The sequence below is a fragment of the Emys orbicularis genome, chromosome 11 (assembly GCF_028017835.1).
Source record: "Emys orbicularis isolate rEmyOrb1 chromosome 11, rEmyOrb1.hap1, whole genome shotgun sequence".
Taxonomy (NCBI): Eukaryota; Metazoa; Chordata; order Testudines; family Emydidae; genus Emys; species Emys orbicularis.
This window is the reverse complement of record NC_088693.1, coordinates 52,314,620-52,340,962: the sequence shown is the minus strand read 5'-3', so window position 1 is coordinate 52,340,962 and position 26,343 is coordinate 52,314,620. Positions and strand designations below refer to the sequence as shown.

At 41.0% G+C, this 26,343-nt stretch overlaps 1 protein-coding gene across 2 annotated transcripts in view; it reads left to right on the top strand.

Moving 5' to 3' along the window:
* Positions 1 to 26,343, top strand: part of STAT1 (signal transducer and activator of transcription 1) — a 42,694-nt gene that overhangs the window by 8,324 nt on the left and 8,027 nt on the right. For both annotated transcript variants that reach the window (XM_065413250.1, XM_065413251.1), the window contains 18 exons: positions 1,735 to 1,863; positions 2,666 to 2,810; positions 4,376 to 4,474; positions 6,395 to 6,484; positions 7,440 to 7,518; positions 9,256 to 9,347; positions 10,035 to 10,186; positions 11,405 to 11,563; positions 12,858 to 12,950; positions 15,183 to 15,242; positions 16,472 to 16,501; positions 16,596 to 16,689; positions 18,497 to 18,538; positions 19,681 to 19,764; positions 21,052 to 21,150; positions 21,941 to 22,076; positions 24,722 to 24,777; positions 25,655 to 25,749. In XM_065413250.1, the coding sequence (XP_065269322.1) occupies positions 1,736 to 1,863; positions 2,666 to 2,810; positions 4,376 to 4,474; positions 6,395 to 6,484; positions 7,440 to 7,518; positions 9,256 to 9,347; positions 10,035 to 10,186; positions 11,405 to 11,563; positions 12,858 to 12,950; positions 15,183 to 15,242; positions 16,472 to 16,501; positions 16,596 to 16,689; positions 18,497 to 18,538; positions 19,681 to 19,764; positions 21,052 to 21,150; positions 21,941 to 22,076; positions 24,722 to 24,777; positions 25,655 to 25,749 (1,733 nt within the window). In that variant the 5' untranslated portion in view covers position 1,735. The remainder of the gene's footprint in view (positions 1 to 1,734; positions 1,864 to 2,665; positions 2,811 to 4,375; positions 4,475 to 6,394; positions 6,485 to 7,439; positions 7,519 to 9,255; positions 9,348 to 10,034; positions 10,187 to 11,404; positions 11,564 to 12,857; positions 12,951 to 15,182; positions 15,243 to 16,471; positions 16,502 to 16,595; positions 16,690 to 18,496; positions 18,539 to 19,680; positions 19,765 to 21,051; positions 21,151 to 21,940; positions 22,077 to 24,721; positions 24,778 to 25,654; positions 25,750 to 26,343) is intronic.

Sequence of the window (26,343 nt, the reverse complement as noted above, 5' to 3'; positions counted from 1 at the left end):
TCATTAATCATTAAACACGCTTGCTTTTAAACCATGTGTAATATTTACAAAGGTACACTCACCAGAGGTCCCCTGTGCGCCCTCAGGGGATGGGAGCACGCCTTGGGTGAGTTCGGGGATTACTGGTTCCAGGTCCAGGGTGATAAACATATCCTGGCTGTTGGGGAAACCGGTTTCTCCGCTTCCTTGCTGCTGTGAGCTATCTACATTATCTCCATCCTCATCTTCCTCGTACCCCGAACCCGCTTCCCTGTGTGTTTCTCCAGTGAGGGAGTCATAGCACACGGTTGGGGTAGTGGTGGCTGCACCCTCTAGAATGGCATGCAGCTCCGCGTAGAAGCGGCATGTTTGTGCCTCTGCCCCGGACCTTCTGTTTGCTTCTCTGGCTTTGTGGTAGGCTTGCCTTAGCTCCTTAATTTTCACGCGGCACTGCTGTGCGTCCCTGTTATGGCCTCTGTCCTTCATGGCCTTGGAGACCTTTTCTAATATTTTGCCATTTCGTTTACTGCTACAGAGTTCGGCCAGCACTGATTCATCTCCCCATATGGCGAGCAGATCCCGTACCTCCCGTTCTGTCCATGCTGGAGCTCTTTTGCGATCCTGGGACTCCATCACGGTTACCTGTGCTGATGAGCTCTGCGTGGTCACCTGTGCTCTCCACGCTGAGCAAACAGGAAATGAAATTCAAACGTTCGCGGGGCTTTTCCTGTCTACCTGGTCAGTGCATCTGAGTTGAGAGTGCTGTCCAGAGCGGTCACAATGAAGCACTGTGGGATAGCTCCCGGAGGCCAATAACGTCGAATTCCGTCTACACTACCCCAATTCCGACTCGCTAAGGCCGATTTTATCGCTAATCCCCTCGTTGGAGGTGGAGTAAAGAAACCGGTTTAAAGGGCCCTTTAAGTCGAAAGAAAGGGCTTCGTCGTGTGAACGTGTCCAGGCTTAATTCGATTAACGCTGCTAAAGTCGACCTAAACTCGTAGTGTAGACCAGGCCTGAGGCAGGCTTTTCAGATCTCAGATCATTCTTATGTCTCTTTTCTGAACCTTCACTTGAGTTCCCTGACCATTTTTATGGGTTTGCAGTCACATTTTTAGGTCTCATATTCTTCATTCTCCTATTGATGGGTTAAAAATTCATACATGCAGAAGGGGAAATTGAATGTGAGACCTCAGTCCTGCAATATACAACATGCAAGCAGCCTGCTACTCCTACACAGAGCCCCATTGCAAGGTCTACGACTGCATAGGGGAAACAGGTCTCTATGCAAAGTGCTGTCAAATGCACAAAATTACAAATTGGACAGAGATCACTGTTATAGAATCTTAAATGTTAATTATAACAAAAATAGGTAAAAGTTTTCAAAGAGAAGTGTGATTTCTTTTTTAAATTTGACTCTCCATTAAATATGTATATTTTACAAATTCTTCTTTGCATCGTACCGTTAATCAGAGCTGGTTGGGAAAGGATGTTTATTTCCATGCAAATTAAATTGTCAATGTTTTCTTGAAATTTTGGGGAATTTCTGAAAACTTGAGAACCAAACATTACTTGGGTTTTTTTGACAAAAACCTGAACATTTTCTATGAAAATAACTATACTAAATTTTGGGGGGGAAATTAAAAAAACATTTCCCATCAAAAATAGCTCTACTCTTAAATATCTTGTATTGGGATGTAGGTATGAATAAGATTGGTGTAATTTTATTAAACTTTATTAATCTTGATTCCACAGGATGACTCAGTGGTATCAGTTGCAGCAACTTGATTCCAAATTCTTGGAGCAAGTACACCAGCTGTATGATGACAGCTTTCCCATGGAAATCAGACAGTATCTGGCACAATGGCTGGAAAATCAAGACTGGTGAGAGCAAAGTGCTGTAATGTGTATAGGAATTTGCCATTAAATTAGTTGACTGGTGATGCCTTTGAAAGTTATGGTGCCAGGTTCTGGCCTTGTGTGCCGATGGCTCTCATTGATAACCATGCATGCATATCCAAGAACAAGGTTACCTCTGCTGTACAGTGAGAGCAAGCAGACATTTAGGGCAGCAAACTGTTCAGTACATTTTTATGAGAGTGACCATTGGGTGGTGGGAACAGACATTTAGTAGTTGCCTATGTGGCTGCTAGTCACTGGTTCCCATGGACTTCCTTCCAGCACTTACCAGTCTGGTCTGGGCCTATTGGGTAGTGCTGCTCAGGGGTACACAGCTGGTTCCCTGTTTGGTTTGTCTACCAGAGAGAGATGGACAATTATTATTAAAGGGATATATGGGCCAGGTGTTTAGCTTCATCTCCACTAGCAAACTGAAGTATTGCTAAAATCTCTAGAGAATATCTTTTTATAGAGCTTCATTAACATGCAAATGAATAGATCCCACTTCCAGCTCCTCAGTATAGTGGAGATTAAGGAAAAATACATGTGCAAATACACAATGTTGCAAGAGTAACCCTAGGGAAAAAAGCAAAGGAAGTATTATTCATTTGAGATGAGAATCAAGGAATAAAAGGGTTACAGAGAGTGGAATTGAGTGAAATCTACAGATGCCTATTCAATGCTTTTAAAAACTAAGACCAGAATCTGAAAAAATGCATTCACTTAAACTGATATTTTAGAAAGATAACAGTTGCATTTAATATTAAAGATGCCTTAAATATCCTAGGGAGCATGCTGCCAACAACGTTTCATTTGCTACGGTATTGTTCCATGACCTCCTGTCACAGCTAGACGATCAGTTCAGTCGGTTTTTAATAGAAAACAACTTTTTGTTGCAACACAACATCAGGAAAAGCAAACGTAATCTTCAGGTATGTGTGTAACTTGTTTGGATTCACACAGGCATACTCCTGTCATTTTATTAGGGTCTTATTTTATTCAAGAGAATATTCTTCTAACTTAAACACAATCAAGTTAAAGATTATACCCCCTCTGAGTTTTTTTCTTAAAACTTATGAATGGTACAAGTAACTCCTGAGTACTACAGCAGTTTAAAGAAATGATTTTTTCCCCAGTTTACTATGTTTATTTGGTAGCACTTTGTATAAATTCTTTACTTTTTCCTATCTATTCAGTTTTCCAGGCATTTGTGTGGGGGTGTTATGCAGCAACAGGGGGGGAAAAAACATTTCTCAAAAGAAGTTATGGAGCCACAAAAAACTTAGCAGGGGGACTTTGGTTAAAAGAAATTTCACCCATCCATTTCTTTTAAATTGACTTGATTTCAGCAATACATTAAATCAACTTGTACTTTAAGAAAATATGGAAGGTGGGTTTAATAGGTGTTTTCCAGATTCTTTTTAAACTAGATTCCTGCAAACATTTTAAAATACAGTTCTCTCATACCTATTAAAAACAAAGTAGTCTGAAAACTATCCATAGGCAAGAGAGTTTGCCTGTGAAATAACATTGTAGAGTCTGTACCAAGAAACAAATCCTAATGAAGAATCTCAGTGAAAAGAGCAAGTGTTCCCTGCACATGTTCTGCAGCCCCAGGCTCTGTAGGATTATACCAAAGAAACGAAAGTGGTTAATATTATGGAAAGGATCAGATAACATGTTAGTCTCCAGTAAAGTCAGCAGAGGCAATAACAGTTTCAGTAATTTGGTTGACAGTGGCGAGTTATAAAGAGTAAAAGCCACAGTACTAATGACAATGTCATACTATAGGCAGAGAAACATGATACTGAACTAAAGAGGAAAGGGAATAAAGCACTTGGGGATTTATATATTGTAGGACACTGCAGAATGTGGACCTACTGGATTTTATTAGTTAGTGGATTCACTGGGCACAGTCCTGCCTTCCCACCGCCAGCTCATTCTTCCACAAGACTGCAGCTATTGCAGAACAGTGCTCCCTAGTGCAAAGAGGGTAGGGAAGCCAACTGATAGCCGGACCTTCTTGGTCCTTCTGTTCAGCCAAGCTTAGGATAGTGCAGCTACCTGTTTGTCTTGCTATCTCGCAGTTGGCCCCGTACAAGCACTCTGTACACATCTCAAATGGTAGGGTTAGACTTGTGCCAAACACTAACTGGGTTCATATGCAGCAAGGAGCCTTCCCCCGAGTGCCCCTGAACAGAGCAGGACAGAGTAGGTTCAAGAACCATGTAAAACCAGCACCTACAGCAGTACTAGACTTCCTGAAAGTGGGTGGGCAGTGGCCCTTGGGATGGACGAGATGGCATTGGATTCTGCACTCTTGGAAAGGGTGACACAGCCGTCATGCTTCCTGTAGTTCTAGGGAACTCCACACCACATCTTGGCTCACGTACAACCGCCCATGCTAAGCTTTTTGCCTGTCAGTTTCATCAAAGACATGAGAACTGGAGTGTTTGGTGTGTACTAATAATGGACTATTTTAATGCTGTGCAACCAGGATCATTTTCAAGAGGACCCAATACAAATGGCAATGACAATCTTCAACTGTCTGAAGGAAGAAAGGAAAATACTGAGCAGCGCCCAGTTGTCAGACCAGGTAATTCCTTCTTTCTCTTTAGCTGCTGCAGTTCCAGCCACTCAAACAGAGTGACAGATTGAAAGCAGAACCATATGTGCTTTCTCCTCTTGCCCATCACCTCCTGTTTTAAAAGAGGAAGCTTGATCAGGTCTATCACAAACATCCACCGCACAAGATGTGGTTTGTTCTAAATTGTTTGCTTGCCTAGGCATAGTTTAAAGAAAAAGGAAGTCAACTTTTTCCCTGTGGCGGAATTCAAGGCCTCAGCTGCCTTTATAGTCCAGAGCTAGATGAGACTTACGAAAAGAAGCCAGTTTGTATATTATTCTTACATTTGACCTAATCAAAAGTAAATATGAGCAAGCTAGGCCACTTTGAGTCCTTTATCAAAAGTAAAACACCACAATAAAATCCAGTTTAGAAAAAACAGTTATACCATTGCTATGGTAAGGAGAATATTTAAACAACCTTATCAGGTTTTATTATGACTCAGCTATAAGACTTGCCTTTGCCCTGCCAGTGCTTCCAACATCAGTGGGATTCTAGCCTCCTTCCTTTCTGCAGTGTACCCCTCTGCCTGCCCTGTGGTGACCACCTGATCCTTCCCACTTTTCTGTAGCTTCTCTGTGTGATCTTGATGCAACAGTCTCTCATCTTTTCATTTGCTCTCTAAATATGTCTTTACCATCTTGTGTTTTCAATGGAGCCCATCTCTGCCCATAAATTAATAGGTAAAAAATTGAAAGGAGCCAGGATGTTCCCTTCTTCACCTGTTAGAGTAAATCTCCTTGTTTTTCCTCTTTTTTTTTTCTGGGACTAGTCACATTTTTTGGTAATAAAGATTATAAAAAAACCCACACTGACACATTTGGTGCAGACAAAGTGCATACTGCAAAATGTAGCACCTCAGTTATTAGGTAGTAATAGATTACTTACTTGTGATGAATCAGTACTTTGGTGTTACAGTGTACTGGAATGGGCCAGTTTTGGATTGTAAGTTATATAGATGTAGGAAGCCATTGTGATAACACACAAAGAGCTCCATGTCATAAAGCCAAACTGTAAACATTCCAAGCACACAGGAAAGTCCCTTACCGTATCTCAAATCACAAACAATAGGCAGGTAGCTTTCATGGTCTGACTTAAAGGGACGTTTTGACAAGTTTATGGGATCATATACTTCTTGGAAAACTGTTAAGTACTGAGTTAATAACTGCACAAAACAGTAGTTCTTACAGCACATATTATGTAAAAGTCACCTACGGTCTGAAGTGCCTTGCTATACCTATTTCATTGATAGTGTACTACTGGATGGAGAAGCAACCTGCCCTTCAAGTGTCCTGGCTTTTAAGTAGGATTAACTACTTAAATTATTTTTGGATTCAGTTTCAAACAATTACATCCACCTAAGATATCTTGCTTTATATTTTAGATGCACAAAAAGTCAACTGTACACCAATTTACAGAGTTTTTTGTACAAATGCCTGCCCTATTCTTACTCTTCACGTATATGCACGTTAAAAGTCCAACATCGGTACCAACTCTTTATAAAAAAACAAACAAAACCCCAGCCTTCTCAGATGTTACATTTTCTTTATATTATGTCAGAAAAATATACAAAATAAAATCATTGCTTGCCAAAAACAAGTCACAGAAAAAGTATATAAGTTAAGAAATGATATAAAGTACAATGTGCCACCCAAAAGGCAAAGTTTATATATTTTCACACACCCCCACTCCCTTTCCTTATTACAGCCTTCCTCTATTTTCAGTTATTTAAACCTAATTCTTTGACTATGATGTATATAACAATTGCTCATGAACTATCAGAACAAAGTGTGCTCTGTTAGAGGCTTCATTATGGCACCAAATACACTGTAGCTTGTGTTAATCAAAACCAAAAACCCAATATTTTTGTTTTTGTTCTCTCTACTGCAGATGCAGGTGGGGAACATACAGAATACTGTAATGCTGGACAAACAGAAGGAGCTGGATATGAAAGTCAGGAGTGTGAAGAACAACGTTGTGGTAAGTAAAAGTCAAAGTGGGACTCTAGGCTTTGCTTGGAGATCTACATTTATTTTTCTAACAGGAAAATATTTTCAGTGTCTAAGTTGTGAAAGGGCAATTATGAATTCAGCAGAATGTTTTTCAGCTTTTTACCACCAGTAAAATGTTTTTAAAACTTTACCTTATCACTTTTCAACAGTACTGAGATGCAGGATGTCCACAATGCCTGTCATACTGTGGCTGGAATCAGATTTTTAGTTTAGTCTTGGCTATACCAGATTTCCCAAATTTCAAACACAGCAGGAGAAAGTTTTAAAATGGGATGGATGGATAGAGAGATTAGATTGTCAGATATCTATCTATCTGAAGCGACACTATAGAAGAAAGGAGGTATTTTGAGAAATTATATATAGTTCACTAAAAAAAAAAAAATTATTAGAAGTCAGATCGTCAGCTTTTATAAATCAGACCTGTCTCTATGGCTTTTCCCTCCACGTTTTTTTTTTTTTAAATAACTTCTTAATCTTGGTTGATAATCTTCTGTAGGACAAATCCTGTAGTGCTTACTCTGACTTTCCTGAGAGTTTTCCTGAGTGAGGGCTGAAGGATTTGTCCCAAAATCTTTAAATGCCATTCACTGGCCAAATTATGCCTTCATGTCGTGCACGAATTCTCCTCATCTCATTGAAGTTGTGTGGGACTATGCCAGGTCAGAATTTAGCCCCATTTTGTTACAAGTGCACTTTCCATTGGCAGAGAAGGCAGTGATTAGTTTGCGGATTTTTCTTACTACCTTCTTTTTGCTTTGAGCAGGGGGTTGGACTAGATGACCTCCTGAGGTCTTTTCCAACCCTAATCTTCTATGATTCTACGATCTCTAAGTAGCTGGGTACCACACGATTGCCAATCATAAAAGTCTCAGATGATCAAGTCTGTTTTACTAACTGTGTTTTACAATGTTGATGCTTTGTAGGAAGTAGAACAAGACATCAAGACTCTAGAGGATGTGCAAGATGAATATGACTTTAAATGCAAAACCTTACAGAACAGAGGTGAGATTCATCCATAAGAAATCTTAAGTACAGTACAGAAAAAAAATTCTATCAGATTGTACCAGAAAGCAGGATTTAGAGACAGCCAAATTCAGAGATAATGCAAATGATGGGGTAATTTTACTTGTTCTTCCTTCTTATGATATGAAAATTCATCCCTAAAATATTTCATCTCACAATGCCCACTATTATGTAAAGTTGGAAAGCCAAAATGTTCTTGTGTCCTTTGCATTGTTACTAGAAACACCAACTTCAAAACCCCATGAATTTTGAGACAGTTCAGCTCTAGATCCTATCTCTGGAGCTTGGGCTTCTCCCTGCTATTGTGTATTCGCTGCATACATAAGTAATTTTATTATGAAATTACCTTATAACCTTAAATAGAGATGCACTTGTAAACCTCTCATATATAGAGAATCACAAATTGAGATTACATATTCATTATATAGATCCCTGTTTTCAGTCAGTTACTAGTTTTTGAGATAAAAATTCTTAATGGGCTGAAACTTGACTTATTTGGTCTCTGCCAAGGAGTTTTTCCCTAATATTTTAGTCTGGAGAAAGTATGGATTTCTGTTTTTGAGTTAGAGGAGCTCTCTCTTCTCTCCCCTTCTGCCTCCGCAAAAGGCCCTGATCCTACACCATTTAAGTTAATAGGAGTTTTGCCACTAACTTCAGTAGAATTGGGACCAGAGTGATTAAAGTTGGTTGGTTCTGTTCTTGAAACGTTCTAAAAAGGCCCCATTTTTCAAAACCAAAGTTGGAAAGTGACTAGCCATTAATGAGGATTTGTCATCTTGCATGTTTTGAAAACTGTTGGCTTCTAAAAAAACAAAGTTACTGTTTAACAAACAATAAATTGTTTAGTGTTAGCAAATACAAAGAGTGTTGAACTGAAGATGGGAGCTATCCACAGAGAATTGCATGCCACTGTTCTATTTAATTGAACTTTCAATATCAAAGATGGTGAAACGCTTCATTATGTGACTTGACTGGTTCTCCTGGCATGAGTAAGGGATGTAGGGGCTTGGCTACACTTACGCGGTAGTTCGGCGGCTGGCAATCGAACTTCCGGGTTCGATTTATCGCGTCTTGTCTGGACGCGATAAATCGAACCCAGAAGTGCTCGCCGTCGACTCCGGTAATCCTGCTCGGCGAGAGCAGTACGTGGAGTCGATGGGGGAGCCTGCCTGCCGCGTCTGGACCGCGGTAAGTTCGAACTAAGGTACGTCGACTTCAGCTACGTTATTCACGTAGCTGAAGTTGCGTACCTTAGTTCGAATTGGGCGGTTAGTGTAGACCAGGCCTAGGACTGGGCTATTTGTTCAAAAGTAGAACTTGGGAGTTTTTGAATATCTTTCCAAGCATTAAACAGCACAGTATAATCTAGACACCGGCCAGTTGAGTAATTTTGGAGATTCCCTTGTCTAAATCCCTCATGAAACCTGGGTGTGAAAGTAATTGAGAACTACTGAGCTTTTAAATTAATCATTTCAAGCAGAAGAAAGGATGTGGTTTTCCCTTTCTTGAAATCTGTCAGCAGTTCCCAAGTAACCAAACAGGAAGAGACAAAACCTGGCTTTTCCCTCCATCCACTAGGTTCCTCAGCACTTTGTACTGACTCTGCTGCCATCAGCTTCTGCAGACTTCTGAATGTCTAACTGAAAGTAAAACAATTTCCCCCGCCCTCCCCCACACAAAATATTTCTTATTCTATTGTTTGATTTTATTTTATAGAAAATGAGACCAGTGGAGTGGCACAGGATGAATATAAGAAAGAACAGCTTGTCCTCCAGAAGATGTTTCTAACACTTGACCTTAAGCGAAAGGTGGTGCTCCAAAATACTTTAGTTGAAAAGCTGCACATTTGTTCTCTTTGGCTTGGCTTATCATAGGATATAAAAGAACCATGGTTTTAAACAAAGAAGCAGCTTGATTGTTAATACCAATTTAAATTTTCTTTTGCCCTTTGCATTGTTATTGGGAGTCCAAACCTCTTAAAGCAATTGCACTGCTCCTATTTTAGGATTTTTCTTACTAAACCAGCCTTTTCGTTTTGAACACTTATTTAACCAGCTAAAGCTGGTGCAATAACAGGAAAGGAAATGTGTCATATCTCATTAGTCATGCTAGAAAGTGCTGTCTTTTTTGTTTGTTTAAACCTTTCTTAAGTAGTCATACATGTCTTGTAATAGCCTGAGCCCCAATTCTGCAATGAGTCTGTATGGGCACCAGGGTCCACTTGCATACAGGTCATTGCAGAATTGGGGATCTAAGGTTAGTCGCTTGGGAGAAGTCAGCGGTTTAGTAGAGCTTTGTCTCTTCTCTGTGTGAAGCAAATACTCTGCTGGTTGAGGAAAAAGAGCAGCTCTCCAAGTTCATGTTAGCAGAGTAGATTTTCTATTATTCAGAATTCCTTGCAAAGTTTTGTGAGATGCAGCATTAATTGATAAAGCAAATAATTAAATGTACTTAAAATATAACAATTAAACAGAGGAATCTGATATTCTTTTTAGGAAGTGGTGAGCAAAATAATAAATCTGTTGAATATATCAGAGCACACACAAAGTGCTTTGATTAATGAAGAGCTTGTTGAATGGAAGCATAGACAACAAATTGCTTGTATTGGTGGCCCACCCAATGCCTGCCTCGACCAGCTACAAAACTGGTAAGTCTCTACATCACAGTTGAACTGACCCCAGGGATTTTGAAACATGCCACGAAGGAAGGTCTGATAAGTAAATATATTTGAAAATGGGCATGCTTAGAGAGAGAGTATTTTGGCTCACAGTCAATTTACTGTTATTAAAATTGTAATTTTTTTATCCAGAAGAGAACTAACAAGCATATTTCACTGTGCTCTTGAAAGTTATATAATAATGTCTTGTATTCATTCTTTTCGAGGAAGTCTGAAGAAAACATTAACTGCCTTTCTTGTATAACTTTCTGTACGTGAAGTACAATTTGCCTTTTTATGTTCCAGAGGCCAAATTGAGCCTTGGTGTTAATGTTGAAGTCCTCTAGGAAGTATCTGTTCTGATAAATGTAGTAAATTGACACTTAGTTTTCCCATCAAGGACACATTACAGCAGAACCCCATTTATCCGATCTAATTGAGACAGGGGTCAGATCTGATAATCCTGAGAATGGGAAGGTGCAAGGCTGCAGTGCCATCTAGTGGCAGCAGGAGAGATCGCTTGCTTCTGGACCTGTGTGCATTGGTTGTTTGGTTAATAGGGAGACCTGGATAATGGAGGATTGGATAAATGGGGTTCTACTGTAATTTCTGGTGTAAGATGATGCAAATCCCATTGAATTTGCCACCATCAGAATGCATCCCTAGAGAATGAGGGCTCTAATTGGGGGAGAAATATAGTTTTCCTTATTAAATATCATATAAACTACCTTATATGTCATGTTAGCACTCAGATTGCTTAAATATAATTTACTGTGCTGCAGAGCTAATGCACTGTAGATAGATAGAAATCTCCATTATGGCACCAAATGCAATACAGCAATTTATTTAAGCAGCCTTACAATGCATGCCTTGTCTCCAATACACAAAACACGTCCTCCAAGAAACAGATGCTAGTAACTCAAGGAAATGCTTCCATTCCTTATTACTTTAAATAGGTCACAGTACATACATGGGAAGGAGAGGTGAAGAGGGCAGATTCTGGAGATTTAAGTATTTACCTGCACTAACAACAAATCCTTGCCAAACCTACATCATCATCGCATCTTTTTTCCACTGAGACAAGCTCACAAGTTCCTGTGGACTGTGAATCTTAGAAACATACTAATTGGAGACTGAGCTGGGTGGTGTCTGGGCACTACTGTAATACCAGTGTTTGGTAACAATAATAAATAAGATGTGTTTTTGCAGGTTCACTATTGTTGCTGAGAGTCTTCAGCAAGTTCGCCAGCAGCTTAAAAAGCTTGAGGAATTGGAGCAGAAATTTACATATGACCCAGATCCCATTACAAAAAACAAACAAGTCCTGCAAGACCGCACATGCAATCTTTTCAAACAACTCATTCAGAGGTAATGGATGCATGTGTTTGTTTGGTCTGTCTGTGTGAATGGACGGTAGACTCTCCCCAATTAACATGTCACACACAGGGGTTAGTGCCCCACCTGCGGTTTTCTTTTATTCTTCACAAAAAACAAACAAACTGAGCTGTCTGTTACTAGGATTTTCCCTGTAAGCTCTCCTGTTTAAGCCACTGATTCTGCACCCTTAAATCAATGGGAAGCCATTGTCTTCAGCGCACATAGAATCAAGCTTTGGCCCCTTAGTCCATTTCTTGTTTTAGGCTCTAGTCCTGCAAGCTGCTCCATGTGGGTTCAGCCTGGGGTCTACCCACAGAGATACATGCAGGATGAATACCTTGAAAACTGTCCACCTCTTATTCCCTTGGGTGGGAGTTAGGATGAGTCAGAATAGCCCTGCATCTCCATGCAGTTATTTATATTCCAGTAGTAATTAGAGGCCCCGTCTAAGATCAGGTCCCACTGTACAAATATGTAACATAAGGTTCCTGCCCTGAAGTAGTTACAGTCTAAACAGATAAGACAGATGAGTTGTGGGAGGGGAAGAGGTCCAAAGGGGTAAAGTGATTTGTCCAAAATCCCACAACAGGTTACTGTCTGAGCTGAGAATAGAACCCCCTGTTCCTGAGTCCCACTCAAGCACCCTAGCTAACCCACAGTTGAAAGGGACAGAAATTAGCTCCTGTTCCATTAGAATCAGTGCAAATGGAGAAGATATAAAGGCCTAAATCTTGCCATTTTCCTTAGTCATATGCATAGTGTGGTTGTGCGAGTAGGATGAGAAATACTGTCCTAGAGCCTGACATCCGGTCACAGTATGAACACTTTAAGAATTTAGTAATCCATAGTGCTGCTGATGGATCATTCCGTTACTTTACACTCTCTCTCACCTATGATTGTACCAGTTCTGTCCTTTATTATTTACATGCTGTTTGATTATTAAAGTTGCGTGAAGTAGCTTTTGTTTTTCTTCAAACTGTTAATTATATTTTTAGTGCTCTTATTTTTTTTTTTTTAAAGCCCTGATGAAATAAAAGTTTATATTTTTGGAGTTCCATCCAAGTTAAAAACATATCACTTGAATAAGAATAGAGTCCAAGGATTTAGTACCTGAATAAATAGGTACTGAAAGTCCACACAATACCAATTTATTGTGGATAATTGTCAAAAATACTGTAGTAAATAAATTAGACTGTGCAATCTGTTTTGTGCTAAAGCGTCATCACGTTTTAACAGTATTGTACTAATGTAGCTCAAAATGTCCATGGTTTTGTTCCCCCTGCAGTTCTTTTGTGGTGGAGAGGCAACCTTGCATGCCAACTCATCCTCAGAGGCCATTGGTCCTGAAGACTGGAGTGCAGTTTACAGTAAAACTGAGGTAATTTTTCTTTGTGTTAAGCCTATTACCTCACTGACTTCCTGTAGCTGAAAGGGCCGCAAAACCTTCCATCTGGTTAAGTGACCAGAAACAAAATATAGTGAGCGCTCTGTGACAAAGTGTTCTGGCAGGATTTCACTGGGCCCTGCTTATCTTCCTCCCTCAACGCATCCCTCTTCCCACTCACTGCTCCACTTCCTTCCGGCTGAGAACTGACCAGGATTCTGTTTGGAACCCTCTGACTTTACTTCTTTGGTCAGGGGCATGGTATCGAGTGACACAGTCCTGCCTTCCTAGCCAGAAGTGAGTTGAAGGCATACAGTGTAAACCCTTCAGGCCACTTTGATGTGGGGAGGGATGAACCACCATTAGTAGACTAGCCATGGAGCACTAGGCTGTATTCATGATTGCTCAGGGGCAGAATCTTGGAGTAAAACCCCCCCCAAAAAAACTGTCCTCTTCCCTTAAGCAATAGCTAGGGCCCTACCAGCTTCATGATTCATTTTGGTCAATTTCACGGTCATAGGATTCAAAAAAATCATAAGTTTCATGATTTCAGCTATTTAAATCTGAAATTTCACAGTGTTGTAATTGTGGGATCCTGACCCAAAAAGAAGTTGTGTGAGGGGGTGTCACAAGATTATTGTGTGTGGTGGTGGGGGTGGGGTTGCAGTACTGCTATCCTTACTTCTGCGCTGCTGCTGGCGGCAGTGCTGCCTTCAGAGCTGGGCAACTGGAGAGCAGTGACTGCTGGCCAGGAGCTCCACTCTGAAGGCAGAGCCACCACCAGCAGCAGCGCAGAAGTAAGAATGGCATGGTGTGGTATTGCCACCTTTACTTCTGTGCTGCTGCCTGCAGAGTTGGGCCCTCAATCAGCAGCCGCCACTCTTCGGCCCCCCCAGCTCTGAAGGCAGCAGCACAGAAGTAAGGGTGGCATGGTATGGTATTGCCAGCCTTACTTCTGTGCTGCTGCTGGCAGGATGCTGCCTTCAGAGCTGGGTGCTGGGCCAACAGCTGCTGCTCTCTGGTTGACCAGCTCTGAAGGCAGTGCAGAAATAAGGGTGACAATACCGTGATCCCCCTAAAATAACCTGGAGACCCTCCTGCATTTCCCTTTTGGGTCAGGACCCTCAATTTGAGAAATGCTGGTCTCCACCGTGAAATCTGTATAATATAGGGTAAAAGCACACAAAAGACCAGATTTCACGAGGGGAGACCAGATTTCACAGTTCATGACGTGTTTTTCAGGGCCATGAATTTGGTAGGGCCCTAGCAATAGCCATTTTATACCATATTTAATGACACTTCCTTGACTAGAACTATAATTAATTTGCCAATATCTCCTCTCCTTTCAGAAGCTCCTTTAGTTTGCATAGGTGTCAGCTAATAATACACTTACTTTCTTTGCTTATACTTGGAATAATTCTTTGCATAGAAGTGGTTAGGAATGGACTTTCCCTGACGGGTGACAGTCAATTCCCTTCCAGGCCTAGCCTTCAAAGTTCCTGTCTTTTCCATAGTTCTCAGTAATACTGGTCTCCCTGTAAGACACTGCTACAGTTGTGATTTAGCATGGGAGCTCACGCCAGATCCCCCTTGATTATAATAGAGAGGGGGTGGCTGGTGGGGTGTTCTCCATCAGTGCCATAGACTCTTCATTGCATCCCTATCCCTGGTCTGAAATAGAGTGGAATTGCCTCTCCAGGGCATGCTACAGGGACCACTGGTTTCACTGTTACCTTTTAAAAGTGTTAGGTGGATTGAGGGGTAGGCCAGTGTATGGTGCGTTAGCATTTAATTACGAGCTGCAGCTTCAGAAAAATGGGGTGAGCTAACTGCGCTGCATTATTTGGTTTTGTAATTGCAAATAAATGGTAGGGCGCTCAGAGCCTGTGTACAGGCACTGTTTATTATTCGAAATGGAAAGAATCAACAAATAAAGATGTCAAAGATGACTTATCAGTGGGCAGTATCCAGTCAGTCAAAAGGGACCAGTCACACTCTCAGTGAAGTCTGTAGCAAAATGTCTGATTTAAATGGGAGTAGTATTGGACCCAAAAAAATGGAAAGGAATTTCAGGTGGGGAAGTCAAAAGCGGGGTGGAAATTTCATGCTGACTCATTGATTTTTAAAAGGGACCGACAAACCAAGAAGCCATTTTGTTCATCACCAAAATAAAAGAGAATTAAAGCCTGTGCAGTTGCAGTCATCTGTACTTATTTCTCTTTCCAGATTGCTGGTGAAGCTACAGGAACTGAATTATAATTTAAAAGTGAAAGTCTTATTTGATAAGTAAGTTGCATCTTTTTCATATCCTGCATGTAGTTATGATAATCAGCCCCAGTAAAAAGCACATGAGATAGACATTTAATGATAAAGTAGACTTTGGGCCTTGTTGTACCAGCTACCATTTCCCCTATTTTAACTATAATTCTGCTTCCTTGCTAGGTGCAAGAGAACAGTTCCCCATGTCCTCGTCCATTTCTAGTATACCTTTGCACCACAGGGAAAGATGTAGACCCAGTCCTGCAGTGAGTTCCACATAGGTCCCACCCATGCAGAGCTCATTGTAGTACTGGAGCCTTATTTGCTAAGGAAAGTCACTCACTGAGCGGGTAAATTACGTGTGAACATGCGCGTGCATTTCTCATTAATCATATCTGAGGGCAGAATTGACCCTATACTGCTATTTTCATTCACATACAGCTTTCATTATCAACTCGTCTCTCTCACAGTTAGCAGAGTAGGCATTCCACATTGGGCACTATACAGATGACAAGATTAAACTTTTAAGACAAAACCATTTTTGGAGTTATCCACATGCAAAAAGAGCCCCCTTTTAAGATAAACATTTGAGAAATGTCTTAACCGTAAAACAAAACAAAACCGTACTTATTCACACTCAAATCAGAAAACTCCAGACAGACTGTTACCAAACTTCCTAAACAAAATTCACCTGTCAGCCAACAACATGCTTGAGAAATTCAACACTATTGCCAATCCCAGGCATCCAAAATCAGGCCTCCAGAAATCATGATTGGCTGGGAAATGATGATATTTTAAAAAAAATGAACACAATTTTTTTTATTTATCTTCTATTCTTTAGTGTGCAGTGAGGCTTTTCTCCACAAACATTACAAGGGTTAGAAACTTACTTGAACAGAACAAAAACAAGCAGATTCTCGAATAATCATCTGACTCCAGGATCTGGGGCTTAACATCTAGTATTAAGAGATTTATGATAAAATCCATGAGTACTGGCAACACTGTTTCAAGTTAAATGGTAGCTTTTTGTGCTTGAAATTAGGGGTTTAGAATGAAAGTAGCTTATGAACTCTTATATTTTGCAATGGCGTAGCAAAGTTATAAACAGTGTAGTAAACTGAAGGGCTGTCTTTGATTATAAAGGCACGTTGGAAAAATCTAAACTTTGGATGAAAATAAGTCTCTCCCTCCCCCCCCCCCCCCCCATGTGTGTGGTTTACTTTTGGAACTTACAAAGATCTGAATCTCCTTTGCAGGGACGTGAATGAGAAGAACACGGTAAAAGGGTATGTTGCACCTGCACTCTTCCCATTTTTTTGCCATGTTGGGTATTTTTAAAATGAATTAAAGTCTTATAACTTTCCCCCTCTCTTTGTGTAGGTTCAGAAAATTTAACATTCTGGGAACAAATACAAAAGTAATGAACATGGAGGAATCCACTAATGGAAGCTTAGCAGCAGAGTTCAGGCATCTGGTGGGGTACACTTTTCTTGCCTTCCCACTTTTAGATCACTGTCTAATACGTCTTAAGTCACTGTTTGAAGAAAGCATTCCTTTAAGTACTGACTCTATACTGCTTTAAAGTGCCACTGCTTTCTACCCTTGTGGTACCAAATAGCCAAAAGTCCCCTACATAAGGAGTTATGCCACTGACTTGAGTGAAAGCAAGACTGGGTCCTAGGAGATCTGGAGGTCGCACTCTTTATAAGCTGTTACTACACTGGAAAGTTTTTACTGCCCTGTGGCCTGAAACAAACATTTCCTAATGAGTTGTAAGGAGGGTATCAGTTTCTTTGAGGAAAAGAGAGGAAACCTGCAGCAATGGAGGTGCTGGGGCAGTAGTGAGAGAGTTTCTGGAAAGGATTTTGCAGCAAGCCATGAGTAGGGAGGTTCTAAATGTGTTGGGAAAGAAAGGTTAGAGCTGAATTGTTTAGGGAAGGGGCTTTTAAACAACAGCCCCACAAATTTAGCAGACTAAATAATCTCACTGCCATCCTATCTGGAGAGGACTCAGATGCAAATGGAGGATTCAGATGGGGGATTCTTCTCTCCTATATGCCTAGACCAGGTGTGGGCAAACTACGGCCTGTGGGCCACATCCGGCCCGTGGGACCATCCTGCCCGGCCCCTGAGCTCCTGGCCCAGGAGGCTAGCCCCTGGCCCCTCCCCTGCTGTCCTCCCTCCCCCGCAGCCTCAGCTCACTCGCTCCGCCACCGGTGCAATGCTCTGGGCGGCGTGGCTGTGAGCTCCTGGGACAGTGCAGCTGCAGAGCCCGGCCTGACCCGGTGCTCTGTGCTGCGTGGTAGCGGCGGCGGCGCAGCTGTAGCGCTGCCAGCCACCGGTGCTCCAGGCAGCACAGTAAGGGGGCAGGGGGCGTTGGATAGAGGGCAGGGGAGTTCGGGGTGGTGGTGTGGATAGGGGTTGGGGCGGTCAAATAGGGGGTTGAATGGGGGCAGGGATCCCAGGGGGGCAGTCAGGAAGGAGGGGGGGTTGGATGGGGCGGCAGGGGGCAGTCATGGGACAGGGAGAAGGGGTGGTTGGATGAGGCATGGGTCCTGGGGGGGTCGTCAGGAATGAAAGGAGGGGTTGGATGGGGGGCAGCGAGGGTCTGGGAGCGGTCAGGGGATGGGGTGGGGGTGTGTGGATGGGGCAGGAGTCCTGGGCTGGGGGGGCCGTCAGGGAATAGGGGGGTTGGATGGGGCAGGAGTCCCGGGGGGGAGGGCAGATAGGAGGTTGGGGCCGGGCCATGACCCCCTCTCCTAACCGGCCCTCCATACAATTTCCGAAACCCGATGCAGCCTTCAGGCCAAAAAGTTTGCCCACCCCTGGCCTAGACCTATATATAGGGCACTAACAATGGTAGAGTCTGCTGATATTTTCCTAGACAGATTTAGGGTGGATGCTCATTGATGATAATCCATTATTTAGTCTATCTCACCCTCATCAATAATTGTTGCTGTGCCTCTAAGAAAGGCCTTTTCTACACAATCATTGCAGCATGATAAAAAGATATTAATTCAGCTTGCAATATCTGTTTTCACAGCAGAATGCTTTTATAAAGGGACAGTAGTTATCCACTGTATCTACAGTCAAATCCCCTGGTTCCCACATTTGGGAGCTAAAGAGGATCAGAGACTAATGCAGCAGATTCATGGCCAGTTATGCAGAAGGGACTGTGCAAACGCTACTTTATTTATGTAAATACTCACATCTTTTATTTGTAACAGTCACTTTTTCAGTCAGGACTGTCATTTATTTTGGGTTGTTCTTTTTGTTTGCAGCAATTAAAGGAACAAAAAAATACAGGAAGCAGAACTAATGAGGTAAGAAGCACTGACTTTTTCCTCCCCTCTTTTGCTCGTTATTTTTATAATATTAAGAACTATTAAATGCCTGATAGTGGGCCAAACTGCCCAATCCCATGGAAATGTCCTCAAGAAGAAAATGGGCAGAGCAGAGTAGGAACTTACCATCTCAGGGAAAGCAAGCCCTGGAATCACAGACATAGACGCTGTACTATACGGAAGATCCCAGCTCGGTGCTTTTCCTCCCCATGGCAGCAGGGCTCTAACAAGAATTTTTGCCAATGGCAGAATTCCCTGGGATTGCTCAGTAGCAGACATGGAGGGGACTCAGAAAGTTCCTGCTGAAATGTCCATGTGCTCCCTAGGGACTCATTCTGTCTAAGCCAGGAGACCATCAAAGATGGACACAGTAACTGCTCCCTTCCCTGCCTAATGACACTTGTTCTAATCCCTAGAAGCACTTAATTTGAATATTTGAAAAATGGCTTATAGGGGGCTTGCTTTTACATTAACCAGTGAATACTAAATGTCATTATTTGGACTGACAGTAACTTCATAGCTTATCCACTGCTGGGGAAATAGAAGGTGTGACGGAGCAGGGAGCGGGGTGGATTTGACCTGGGAATGTTGCAGGGGAGTTACATTGAGGATGGGGGACTTCCCTTGAAGGAAGATCCCTGAGCTGTAACCTGAGCCAGGAGGGGGGTTGGGAGAAGTGACACCTTCTGGCCGGAAGACTGGACAAAGGAGAGGAGGAGCTGGGGGGAGGGGGGAGAGAGATGCTGGAGGAGTTTTTAGTTTCAGTTTTGTGCTGGGTGGTGGAACGCAGGGAATCCCAAGGCTGGGGTCTAAGCTCCCTGCCCCCCAGAAGGACTTGACTGAGGGGTCCTGGCTGTACCTACAAGCCCTGTTTTAGACTGCGTTCCTACTGTCCAATAAACCTCTCGTTTTACTGGCTGGCTGAGAGTCACGGTGAATCCCAGGAGGAGGGGTGCAGGGCCCTGACGTCCCCCCACTTCGTGACAGAAGGTACCTTCCCAAATTGGTTCCCAGACAGTATTTAACATAACATATCAATCCTAACAGCCTAAAATGTCTTATTTACAATGTTTTAAGAATTTGAGCTTAATCATTTAATTCCCTATGATTGTTTTTTAAAGGGTCCTCTCATTGTAACAGAAGAACTTCATTCCCTCAGCTTTGAAACTCAGCTGTGCCAGCCTGGGCTGGTAGTAGATCTAGAGGTAAGGTCACTATGTAGATTAGATAGGGGTAGAATTAATTCTGAGTAACTTTATTCAGAGGTTCTAAGTTATTTAAGTACAGTAGAAACCCCTATTTTATGAAATAATTGGGACCTGAGTTCAATTTTTAGGAATGTCTCAGAATTACAGTAGCTATGGTGCATAAGATGCAGCATGGTGCATTGTGTCGCTTTCTTGACTTCAAGCCAGTGCAAAGGAATTTTCAATGCACTGAAGACATGTGCTTGTTCTTCATCAACATCACTTTTGTTGTGATTTTTATTGTCCTCTTGGGAAAAAATTGTTTGTAAAAGTGGTATTCATAAAATTAAGGTTCTACTGTATTAGAATTTTCAGCATTTTTTCCGCCTCCATTGTTGTTTTCAAATACATTGATGATACTTAGCAGTGTCACCGCATATAGTGATAGGGCCTTTTGTATTTTGATTCTTTCAAATCTCAGTACCTAAGTAAGGCTTAGTCTGGTTTGTAAAACCTCACAAAGAACACTCTGTGTTGCAGAAATGCTACCTGCAGTTCTTTAGGTAGCACTCTTCCCTTCAGGTCAGAACTGAACCAGTGCCCCAGGCGAGCATTAGAAGTGCTGCTGGAGGTGCCAACTTTCGAATGAGATGTAAAACTGACTTTTTGGTTGAAGGGATATTCACCAATTCCAACACACTCCCCCAGTCCCAAAAAGCTCAACTCTCCCTCCCCTCCATATGCAAACATAGAAGACATCAATCCAAATTGATTCTATGATTCTAAAAGGTTTGGTAAGTTATAATCATGTGAAAATAGGGAACGAAGAGACTGTTTTGTAAACTTAATTATAACAGTCTCTACCAGCACTTACTACATTCCTTCACTAGTGAGTCTTTGACGTTTTGTGTTTTTCCTATATATGACAGAATTTCTAAGGATGCCGCTGCTTTTTTAGCATGACCTTTATGAGGTCTAAATACCATTGTTAACCTTAAGTATGTCACATTGCCCCTGTCTGGTGTGTACCTGCTACAGGCCCTGTCAGCAATAGTGGATCCACATGCATAGAGATACTGGTAATGCAGCAGTTTTTCATAAAACCACTTCACAATATTGATCAGAATTAATTAGTTGTACAGACATAGCCCACTTCATCATAAACTGATAATGTATATATTCTATATGAAAGATTATAGTATATATACCTAAATCAATTTCAGTGTAAAAAAGTATACACAGAAAAAGTATACACAGTAGAATAACTGTATCACAAATAATTCCAAAAATCTCTCTCCTTTACAGACCACATCCCTTCCCATTGTTGTGATCTCAAATGTGAGCCAGCTTCCAAGTGGATGGGCTTCCATTTTGTGGTACAACATGCTGACTACTGAACCGAAGGTATTTACAGAATACTTACTTCTAAGTGTTGTTGACATGAAAGATAGGATGTTAAAAGTGTAAGTCAGTATCCTGAAACTATTGTGTAATTTACAAGGGAGATGTGGGTTGTCTTTCCATGTTAATTCATAATATTTGACATACAGATGCTCCCCGTAAGTCGAATTTTGCGTAAGTTGGGAATGCATACCCGACAATTACGCGCAAAACCCCCCCCAAAAAACCCACAACACTTACGGAGTTTTTTCCATAAGTGCGGATTTGTGTAAGTTGGGTCTTGCATAACCCGGGGAGCGTCTGTAATTCATTCTTTCATCTTTATTCTGAAGTTCAGTTCTTATTGGATCTAGGATTGTTTTGTTGTTGTTTTTGTTGGTTGGGGTTTATGTTTCTTGTGTGTGCTTTTTTTAAACCAAGCAAACTGTTTTGTAATATTCATTATGTTTTATACACCTGTTTTCAGATGCTTTTTTGGCTTCTCCCAGTGTACTGTGTATATTCAGTAATTAAATCCACTGCTCTTCGGTAACATGGAATGGTTTATTGGGTAAGATTAAACCCAAAGAGAAGTGCCATAGCTTTCTTTTTTCTCGGAGAACAAGAGTCTCTCAGTATTGTTAACTGCTTCTCCATGGTCAGCTGGACCTTCCATCTATGTAGAAGTCCTCATTTATTGTCAAACTTCACCATATCTTATGCAAACTCAAGAGTTACTTTTTTAACCATACACTTGTGCTCATGCTAAGTTTCATGTGTGTTTAAGATTGTGGACATGGTGTTTTCTCTCTAGAACTTGTCTTTCTTTCTGAACCCACCTTGTGCAAGATGGTCTCAGCTTTCTGAAGTGCTGAGTTGGCAGTTCTCTTCCGTAACTAAAAGGGGACTTCATGCAGATCAGTTGAGCATGCTGGGGGAGAAACTTCTTGGTATGATTCTATAACAAATTTTTCTATATCTACAAGCCCTTTTATTATGTTCCTTCCTCTTGGTTATATTAAGTAAGTAGATGGACTGCTAGAGAAAAATGACTTATTGCTAGAGAAAAATGGAATGAGCTTTTCCATAGAAAAAACATGAAAAGCTTGTCTCCCCCAGCCTTTTTTTCAGTCAAATTTTGAAAAATTTTTGACCAGCTGTACTTACTACCATGTTGGACTGTTATGTTTTTTGTTGCAATTATCCTCCATTGTTACTTTATGTTTGGAGAAACTTATTTTACACTCTATTTTGTAATGTTTTTTTTATAGCTATACTCTGTAGCCCAATTTTAAACTATTAATATTCAGTATTCTGTAATGCAGATAGAGGTTGTATTGTGGTCATACACTTACAGTGTTGAAGCCATTTTCCATTTCTCTACATGCTAGATAGTTTGTATACTGTAAGGATTAGCTCCTACAGATCTCTCTCTCTCTCTCTCTCTCACACACACACACACACACGTCTGAGCAAGGGTTTACAAGATTGGGACCAAATCTACTTCTGAGAGGGCATTGAAATATTCCTTCAAGAAATGGGTCATTTAGCCCAGTAACTGTAATTTTTGTCTCAGGATTTCATGTTACACTTGCCCATAGACCAGGGCCTGCTATATACAGTCTTGACTCAGTGCATAAAAGACAGGGCTAGACCAAGAGACCTGTGACGACTTTAAAGGAATGTGTCAAGTTAAAAATCTCCTGCCCTTCCCCCCCCACACGTCCTTAGCTAAACTAATTCATTGTTCAATTTTTGAGTATTCCCACTTGAACAATGAAAAGGTGTCAGTTTTCTGTCTGGTTCTCCGAGACCCTGACTAATTCAATTCTGTAGTGTTTGGATAAGAGAGTCTGGAAGGATACATTTAATTAAAAAAACAAAACTTTTGTTACTAATTCCCAGAAGCATTCCCATTAGCCTTAAATTTTATAAAAGGTTATATTTAAAAAAAATCTAAATTGGAAATCCCAGCTGTCCAATGTTTTATAAAGCATTTTTTCTAGCTCTAGTAAGTTCTCAAAATATCAAATCGTTAAAAGGTTAACAATTTACCATGGTTAGTTTAGATCACTTTTCTATGTGTTTTAAAATTCTGTAATATTTAACAAAGGCAGAATATATTCATCATAAAAAAAATAAAGGTTTCCTGCTGTTAGATAGAGCGATATTGATCACTGACATCTCTGTTTGTTTAGTATTTTACAACTTGGGAAATTCCCAAACTGTGATAACCTCCACTTAAGTTTGTAAATAGGTATCCTCCATCTTATCATTACATTACATTTGAGTTATAAAACCTAATCTTAGCACTGGAAAGATTGATGGGAGAATGCTTATTAGCTGTAATAAATTCGAGACTTCCTTCTGTGCTGTATGTAGTTTACTGGTACGTGGAGTTCAGCGATCTGATAAAGCCTGTATCCATTCTTCCAGATGTGAGGGTGTGCATAGTCTGTGCTGTGATACTATGGATGGTATTGGGAACTGAGACTCATTCTAGATGGACACGGGGGGGGGGGGAGATTTCTCCCTTGTGCCTGGAACTTGTAGTCTGATTAATATTGAGAGTAGGAGTAGGATACTGGATGGAGTCAGAGTTGGAAAGGCTTGTAGCTGACAAGCCAGTATGTCTAGTTTCCCCTGAGATTCTGCGGGTCCCACGCCTCATAGTTGAAAATCCAGTTGTGAATGTAGTGGGAATACTTAATAGTAATAAGTAACCGAATCTTCGTCCTCTGTGAGCGTAGCTACAAATATACACTACTTCCCTAGTGATGTTGTGTGCTTAGGGGGATTTTGAGCATGTTGCCATTGATGTAGCAGAGGCAACTGGGCTACAGTTTCCTTTAAGGGAAAAACCACAGACATTATTTAAATCAAAACACGCACATATGCTACAGGATTCGAAAGGGAAAGAAAATGATTCCGTGGTTAAGGGTAGGCTTGGAAATCGGGATAGGAGGCTTATTCCTCGCTATGATACAAGCTTTCTGTGTGACCTTTGGCAAGTCACTAAAACTGAAATGGGAAGAATACTTGATCTCACAGGATGTTGTAATGATTGATGAGTTAATAGGCCAAATCTCTCTCTCTCTCTCAACTCACATGGATAGTCCTAATTTCAGTGTGGTGGCTTCTGCCAATAAATGGAGAATGATTGGACCACATTTCTAGAATTATTTTGAAGATGAAAATGTCTTATTATGCAACAGCAGTTTTAGATTATCTCTTTGTATTTGGATTAGTTCCTACCCTATTTTATTGTTAATATAAAATCTGTAGCAGAGCTCTCGATTGTTCTTACTGGTGCCTGTCAGAACATAGGTTTGTCATTCGCATACATTCTGCTTCTCCAGAACACTTTCTAGAGGGGCTACTCTGCAAAACTGCATTGCTAGCTCTGCACCAGCTATTTGAACAGTTAAATCAACAGCTTCTCTTCCTTCTTTTTTACACCCCTAACTGAAACTAAACAAATGCTTAGAATTTATTATGTAAATACAGATTGGTTTCACCTTCATTAAGTCTTGAGCCTAAATGATATTTCAAACAAACATGTTGTCTGAAACCAGTCTATTGGTTTGTTGTTTAGGTCCAACAGGTGGAGGCTCTCTTGATGGCCTTATTCCTTGGACAAGATTCTGCAAGGTAGGAACTGTCTATTTAACAAGTTAGATCATGAAGACAACGCTTCGACTCCTCTTGTTTGAGGATTCTCTTGCATGGAGTTTTTCTACTTGAGTATTGTACTAAATACTTCTTTATACTTTTTTCACTAGGCTTTTGGGAAGGCAAGGGGTGTGTGTGACTATTTTGATTCAGTTATGGTTGGTTCATGTAAGTTATATGGGGGTGAGGTTAGACTGCTGAGTTGTGTGCATCTTTTCAGGGACTGAATCTTAGTTTCTGTAGAAGTCACCTAGAGCACTTTGTTCTATTATATTGAAATACATAAATCCATAGATACAACAATCTGCTGTTCCTGGCTTTTATTCCTGCACTTTTATTTCACCTGTTAATCATCAAGTGAAGGAGCTTCATTGCTCTTAAACAAAAAGGGTAGTTCTCCAGTGGACAGGAGCTGGGCTGCACAAGTTAACTCTGCAATGAAGACATACCCTAATATACGTGCCTGTGGTGGCAGCAGGTCACATGTAAGGTCCTGCAGGCCCAGGTACCCCCTTGCCAGCCCAAGCTTCTCTTCCCTGTGCCACACAGACCAGCTTAGGATGGTACCAATGAATGCACCTCATCCCAACGCAGCATCTTTCCTCTTAGGGAGTGGAGGAACTGGAGCTATTAGAGAGGAGGGAAGAGAGGAAACAGCAAAAAATAAATAAATGAATAAAAACAACAACAACAAAAAGGAATAAAGAAAGAGGGAAAATGTTAAGAAAAATAGGGGTGAAGAAAAGAGGAAGGAGAGACACTGCAGCTTTTTCAGGACATTGTTATAAGTTGCGTCCATTGTACTCAGATTTCTTTTTGTAACATTTGTCTTCCTCCCCATGTACTGTAATTTCAGGAAAATATAAATGATAAAAATTTTCCCTTCTGGCTGTGGATTGAGGGCATCCTTGAACTCATTAAAAAACACCTCTTGTGTCTCTGGAATGATGGGTAAGACTCTTGTATGTTGCTAATGAAGATGAATGGCTGATGATTCAAGCCTTTAGCTCTGTTAAAATGACAGTTGTGATAGGAAATAAAATAGGAGTGCTAATAGGGCAAATGAGGTTTGTTCTGGGTCTTTGTTGGAAGGAACCAGACAGATCCTCTGCATGTTAGCTGAAGCAGTGGTAAAAAGATCATGAGTTTAGTGAATAAACCCATTGCCCTTCCTTTTAATGCCAAAGGTCAAAGTTCAGATTAGTTTCAGGTTAAGTGAGATGAGCCACCAGCTCTCAACCTACAGTGCAGTGAGCTTTCACCACATCCCAAGGCAGAACTGAGTTTGCTTATAAGAACAGGAGTTTAGCAGGTGAAGACTGAGGTGCTGTGGGGGAATCTTGTACAATGTTCACTCTTGTTTTAAAAAGTGCATTTGTGAGCCTCCTGTTGGCAACAGCTGGATTGACTGAATCCTTTGATACCAGTGATGGAGTCCAGCTACAGCAACTAATTTTTTCTGATCAAATGTTAAAGAATTAAAATGTTAATAGTAAAGCTCTTTTCCAGATTGAAAAAATCAGCTCCTTTAATAATGTTTAGAAA